Below are 6,798 nucleotides of genomic sequence, written 5' to 3'. Positions count from 1 at the left end.
GATGATGAGGAGGACAACGCAGCTTGTGCTGCGCCTGTTCATTCAAAGATGAGGACGATATCGTCTGCGTACTCCGAACCGACAAGGTTCTCTCCGGTGACAAGTTGAATACGGGGGTTAGACCTTCCAGCCATGATGATGAGGAGGACAACGCAGCTTGTGCTGCGCCTTCATGTTCAAAGATGAGGACGATATCGTCTGCGTACTCCGAACCGACAAGGTTCTCTCCGGTGACAAGTTGAATACGGGGGTTAGGAAGACCTTCCAGCGTTCGCCTCATTAGTTCATCAATGACGAAGTTGAACAAGAACGGAGTGATTGGACATCCTTGTCGGACACCACTTTCTGTAGGGAGGCCTTTGGAGCTCACCAAACACTCTCACATGCCGGAGGTATGTGAATACAGGGATCGGATTATGTTCACAAACTTCTGGGGCGTACCCTGTTAAGTAGTTGTTAATTACACTTGCCGATCGATGGAATCGGATGCGCCCCTGAAGTCAAGGAATTCTAAGATTGAGATATGGTATCGTTCTAACTGACAGAGTGCGAATATATGGTCGACGCAGCCAGTCGAAATCCCGCTTGCTTCTCACGGGCCAAGGGGTCGCGTACCGCCTTAAGGCAATGAAGAATCAGTGACACTAGAAGGCTTCTTACAACGGGAGTCAAACTAAGACCTCTGTAGTTACCATATCTACTGCGAGTAACATCTTTTAAAATGATCACAATTATCGAGTCATCCCAGTTATCAGAAACGGTCTCTTTCTCCCAGGTAGACATGAATAGAACAGGTAGATCGTCAAAGCCAGGAGCGCGATGACGCTTGACTGGACGTGTATATTCGGACATTTCTGAGGCTGAGGAGAATTACATGGTAACAGTCCGCCTTTCTGTTGGGGGTCAACATTTCGGAAGGAAGCAGATGTACGAGGTATTGCGCCCACCGGTATAAATGTTATTCTCTAGATATCAGAGAGCCATTCTGGTCATTGAGAGTTGTGCCGACAAGAAGACTCCGAGAACCATTTGAGCGAATCAGATGGAAGAGTCTCCGGACGTTTCTACCATTCAACGCCTCTTCCATTTCCTTGGTCGAGCTTCGAGATCTGCACGGACACTCAGTTTTACCTGGCAGCAGGTTGAGTCGTGGTTGCAGTCGGGACGAATTTGTCGCCGGGCCTCCAGAAGAGTCGCAGCTCTATCACAGATCCATCATGCCATCACGCGTGTAACTAAGACGGTGACGTGAACACACTCCCTCCACCTGATCGTCCGGACTCAACCAGGTCTGGGTGACTGAGATAGAGGTGAATTAAAGGTGCGTCATGGTATTTCAGGCAACCTGTTACTTATACTCTATGCAAGTGATTTACCTGCCCCGATTTAAGTTGCTTAGCCGTTTTTGCAGGAGACCCTGGAGCTCAATTCCGAGCGAGTTCTAGTGTTCATCCACCATTTCCAAGACTGAAGGTCAAAGTGGACAACCATATAACCGGAGTGGCCTTGGTGCAATGCTGGCACTAAATTATATTCCTTGTTTACCACTTTTTGGCATGGGAGTTTCTTAAGGTGCCACCGGAAAAGTGGTTACTTTGGTTAAATTAACTAGATTGTACTGAATTTTGAGGAAGGGGTAAAACTGTGGAACGTTGTGAGCTGCTGTCTGCAGAAAACATCGGAAAGCAATAGCATACCGCCTTGTGGGATAACGTGAATTGTCCAATCACTTTTAATGAGCAGATTCTACAAGAACAGGATGCGGTGCCAGAAACATTGGGATGGCGTCGTGCGCATCGGAAGAACTAGCTATCGGGGTGATTTCTGACAATCCGCGCACCGGTACGCTCGTCAGAAACTACTGAAACTCACTGACTGGCTTGACGTAATAGACCATAGACTACTACACAATCCTAAAGGTGAAACCGGCATGGCCTGAATCATAAAGCACTATCCAGATCATCACGGTAGTAATCTAAAGCAAGCAGACGTTGTTGACAATGTTCGACAGCTTAGTCGTGACTTAAGGACCCTATCCGGCCTGTTTCTCGGAAGGAAAGGAGTAGTTCTGCTTATTTGTTTAAAGACTCCCGAAACCAAGGCAGCGTCTTATACACATGGCTTAGAGGTCAGAGCACGAATTTACTGACCGGAAGGTTCGAACCCACTTCTGCCTTCTCCACTTCCACTGTCTAGGCTTGGGCAACCTGGCAGTGCCAGCCCTTGTGCTACCTCCGGGTGGCACGGCAGTTAGGCGCTGAAAGGGTGCTACAGCTGTACGTTTTTTTACGATCAGCTGAGAGGTCCGAGCCATGTACATTTTCAGAAAGCATCATAGTAATGCGCTCTGCTACTGGAAATACCTTACATACATGGACAGTCTTGTGGAAATAAGAATTCACAGACAATCTAGTCAAGGACATACACAGACATAATGGAAAGCTGATCGTATCCGTTGAGCCTCAAGTAATGCTGGTTTATCTTCTGAGCAGAATAGCTACGTCCCACTAGCAAAATCGATCAAATACTCACTGGATGACACACTAAAAAACTACTAGGCTTCCTAAAACCTGTCAAAAGATATAACTTGAATGATTTGCGGATAACAACTCGCTTCGGAATATCTATAGGGATCCAGACAAAACTGAACCTTGTCAAGCCCTCTTTGAAGGAGGAATTCGATATCACGACATCGATGAATTTCTTTTTTCTTACCATTCTAGTGGGATCATCCATCGAAGCTCCGTCCAGTTGTTCCAAGACGTTAAAAAAAGAGCTGAATGGAAACCTGTGGCGAGGAATTTGACCAGCCTTCAAGCCACACCGTGAGATGAACCTATTTGGCTTGCACTGTCTCCCTTATACAGGCAGTAAAACCAATATTGATGTCCCCTACGGAATGACAACTAGGTGGCAGATTACGGGACCTGAGAGGTGTCGGCCTATCCACCGTTTAAGCGCTTTTGATCCGTCTCCGTACAAACCGTGAGATTACTAGGACCTATCAGCCAAAGCAAGAGATTACTCATAAATAACATGTGGCAGGAGTAATTTTTAACACGGCTGTTGTATGAAACGTTGCTAATTTTTAAGTAGTCATTGATTAGCCATTTGGGTGCGCTTTGTACAGTCAAACTTTGAACCCAAAATAACGTTTGTTAATAAGGCCACGCCGACAAGGTGGAAAACACACAAACACGCCAAGGGCCCGTTTACTCGAATGGTCAATACTGAAAAACAGCGCGGTCAGCGACATGTGGGGGTCAGAAATTACACATGGTTGACCATGACGTGACGAATCCTATTATCGAAGCAGGGCTCTCGATTTTGTGAGAACCCAGTCTGCAACAGCACAGACCCTTGAAAAGGAACCGAACGACTGTGGCATACTAAAGTGTTCGGAGGAATACATTCAATTGCAGATTTAATTGGACGTTTCGTTTGTGGTATCCTTCAACTGAAAGCAATGCTCAGGTTTTAGTTGGCGTGATGCTCAAGCTAATAAAGTGCTTTTCTTATTAAAGAAATTTCACCGAAAGTACTGTCCCGTGAGTGCTAATTCGATTGGTAATCTCAAAATTATACTTAGGGTTGATACTTGAAGACATGAGTTAAACAATCAATCGTTCAGCTGTAGCACCCTTTCGGTGCCTAACTGCGATGCCACCAGAAGGAAGTACAAGGGCTGGGACACTGCCAGGTTGCCCAAGCCTAAACAGGGGAATTCGAGGGGCAGAGGTCGGATTTGAACCACGGACTTTCCGATCTGTAAATTTGCGCTTTAACCCCTGAGCCATCTCGTCCTCATGGTTTAAACTAATTCACATTCCCCAGCGAAAAAGACGTGCGAAAAGCTAATCAAATATGCAACGGATAAGCAAGTCTTGTCTGCTTATTATCTGGGTCAGAGGACCCGTTCAATCAACCAGCTTTCAATTTATCAGCTGTAGCCTTGTACGACAGGTACAATGGTCCCAGCTGCTACAGTTTCGACCACAGCTAAGTGGGAGTGTGGGGAATACAACCAGACCTTGGAGGCGATGGCACGGTTTGTTAGTTACGGAACAAGGTGGCTACGAATTGAAAGCGATAGCTTTAATGCATGAGCGCCACTGACTGCGCGATTGGGCCATTTCTATCATTGTTAATAACCATTTGTGAATTGAGTCCCGGAGTCCCCATCCAGAGAGGGAAGGTTTTCGACCCGAGTTTACTGGTTAGCGTTCTCATACTTCGTTGCAGGAGAAGGATCCCTGAAAAACGCATGTGCTCTCAAAGTTGTACTGGAGTCTGTCACAAAGGCAAACAAGTGTTTAGGCGACTTCTTCACCCGTCCAGCTGTAGCGCCCTTTCAGTAATTACGGGAGACGTTCGGGGGTGTTCGAAATAGGTTTGACAAAATTATTGCATCGATGAACCGAACTGATCTCGAAATAACTGAGTCCCACTGACAGGCCTGGCACAAACCTTGCAGTATTGTGGTTACGGAAAAGCTCCGTGCATGCATAAGAATTGACCAAGAGTTGGGTGATGAGGGAGTAATCAATAACAACCTCTCTGACGTAGTCGCGGACAACGACAGAGCTCCAAAGAGTTCGGCATTGGGACCTGAGCTAGTCTTCCATATTTCAATTCTCAATACCTGGCCGGCAGTACAAAATGCTCTCGAAGTAATACGACGTGAGTGACTTTCACCGCTTAATTACGATAAACCTGCATTGCCAGTGGGGGCACCTCCACCGCAATACGTATCAAAATCTACACAGAGTCTACTGGGGACGGGATCTTGGAGTATTAGTAACAGCGGGTTTCAAATCGGCTGAGACTCCCAAGAGAAAAGGTATACCCACCTGTAGGCTTCCGTGGGCGAATCGCAAAATCCTTCAACCGACTAACCCATGAGCCTTTTCGGACAGTCCACAACTAACTAAACAGAATAGGTCAGGAGCTTTTCAGAGAAAAGGATTAGTAGTAGCGAGTTTCAATCGCAAGGAAGACCACCAAGAGATTAGGAATGACGGGCAACTTTCAGCTCGGATACGAGGTCGACGAGAAATATGTCTACCAGAACACTCCGAAGGGACAAGGAAGCAGCGCAAGGTTTAAGGGGCCTTCAGAGGCAGCAAGAAGACATGAATTCAGATTGATGAGAAAAAAGGCACCGCCTTATTAAAAATCCTTCGGTTATCCTGTCGACGCGACTTGTCAACTTGTAGAGCAATAAACCAGAGGATTTCGCGCCTACATCTTCGAAGCTCGAGTAGAAAATATTGGAGAAACATCTCTATGCGACAACTAGCATGCGTGGCCTCCAGTATAACCCTGTGAATATCCTGTTATAAGTAGCACTTTGCGGAAGACCGGGACGCGAAAGCCAATTTTGGATCACCCCCTGCTTCCACTGATATGGTAGACCCAGCAAAACTGAATTACCGGAACATCCAGATGCATTCTGAAAGTTATTAGCATACAAGCCCATCAACAAGAACTTTTCACATTTCGGAAAAGAATAAAAATAGAAACGGGGCGGGAACAAGCAAACGAGTTGGAGTTAAAAAATCCTTGAGACTTCAGTTATCCATTGAATCGTCGAGAGAATAGGGTTCCACGGGTATCGATCCACAATCCACAATAACAACGTCTTTAAGAGGTCGGTCTCTTGGGTTAGTTTCTGTGTTTTCAATCTTACGCACAACGTCCTAAAACAAATTTATGAAAAAAAACGAAGACGTACCATGCCCTTGACGACCTTTCCGAAGACCACATGTTTGCCATCCAACCATGGCGTTGCCGCCACAGTTATGAAAAACTGGCTGCCATTGGTGTCCGGACCTGTTTTAGGCATATAAATATACTTCTGAATAACTAGACAAACCAGCGTTCGCCATCGACACCCAACCAGAACCAGAATGACGCAATTTGAAGTTCTCATCGGAAAATTTTGCACCATAAATGCTTCGACCTATACGCATGTATCAATTGTACAAGGACCTTCACCTCCAGTCCCATCACTGTTTTCATAATCTCCACCTTGAATCATGAAACCTTTGATAACTCGATGAAATATGCTGTTCTTGTAATGCAACTTCGCCCCATCGTTCTGAGCAGTAGAATAAAGTTAACGACGAGCGAACCTGGAACCCATTGGCAATGGACTTGAAATTTTCGACAGTTTTGGGAACAGTGCCACCAAAAAGACCTATTACGATTCGGCCAATATTCTCATCTCCAATTTTTATGTCAAAAAATACCTGATAGCAAACTGAAATAAACCGCGAAGATGCTCTAACCTCTTCTGTCACTTTTGGCCCTAGGCCGAAAGAATAATGGAAGAAGGTAAGTAATATGCAAAGCGCCAACATTGCCAAGATAACGCGAGAAATGCACCGCCGGTATAATGTAGTGCGCGCCAGTGATGACGCGTCACTTAAATTCACCAAAAAGTTCAGTTTCAGAATAAAGTGAAGCTGGAGTTTTTATTTCATTGAACCCGAACAAAAATTTCAAGTGCCTAAATCAACAAGACGGAAGCAAACGCAATTGCGCTTCGGAGAAAGGCACCAAATCTTTTCACGGTCGCGCGGTACGTTCGAAATCGGTTTCGTTTTTCCCCTGTGCAAATTCGTGAAATAATTTTTTCGTTGTTCAGTCTATTCACAGAGTACACACGAGTAATTGTTAAATTTTATTGCTCTAACAAAACATCTGAGAGATAACCCTTTATATTTTGCGCACACTTAGTATTTTACATCTAGTTCGAAACATGACATCAATTTATACCGATTACCCTCTGCAGCC

At 45.4% G+C, this 6,798-nt stretch overlaps 2 protein-coding genes across 2 annotated transcripts in view; one reads left to right on the top strand and one right to left on the bottom strand.

The window, feature by feature from the left end:
- The window catches only part of T265_00610 (hypothetical protein), a gene marked incomplete at both ends in the record, with an annotated part of 84,522 nt that extends 81,716 nt beyond the window's left edge, over positions 1-2,806 (top strand). Inside the window, one exon of the mRNA XM_009164438.1 lies at positions 2,724-2,806. Within this exon, the coding sequence (XP_009162702.1) occupies positions 2,724-2,806 (83 nt within the window). The remainder of the gene's footprint in view (positions 1-2,723) is intronic.
- Positions 2,807-5,570: 2,764 nt separating this feature from the next.
- Positions 5,571-6,798, bottom strand: part of T265_00608 (hypothetical protein) — a gene marked incomplete at both ends in the record, with an annotated part of 5,580 nt that continues 4,352 nt past the window's right edge. Inside the window, 5 exons of the mRNA XM_009164436.1 lie at positions 5,571-5,699; positions 5,735-5,832; positions 5,876-5,962; positions 5,998-6,100; positions 6,135-6,251. Of these exons, the coding sequence (XP_009162700.1) occupies positions 5,571-5,699; positions 5,735-5,832; positions 5,876-5,962; positions 5,998-6,100; positions 6,135-6,251 (534 nt within the window). The remainder of the gene's footprint in view (positions 5,700-5,734; positions 5,833-5,875; positions 5,963-5,997; positions 6,101-6,134; positions 6,252-6,798) is intronic.

This window comes from Opisthorchis viverrini (genome assembly GCF_000715545.1).
Source record: "Opisthorchis viverrini unplaced genomic scaffold opera_v5_6, whole genome shotgun sequence".
NCBI classification, from domain to species: Eukaryota; Metazoa; Platyhelminthes; class Trematoda; order Opisthorchiida; family Opisthorchiidae; genus Opisthorchis; species Opisthorchis viverrini.
The sequence above is the reverse complement of the archived record's forward strand: the minus strand, read 5'-3'. Positions and strand labels throughout refer to the sequence as shown.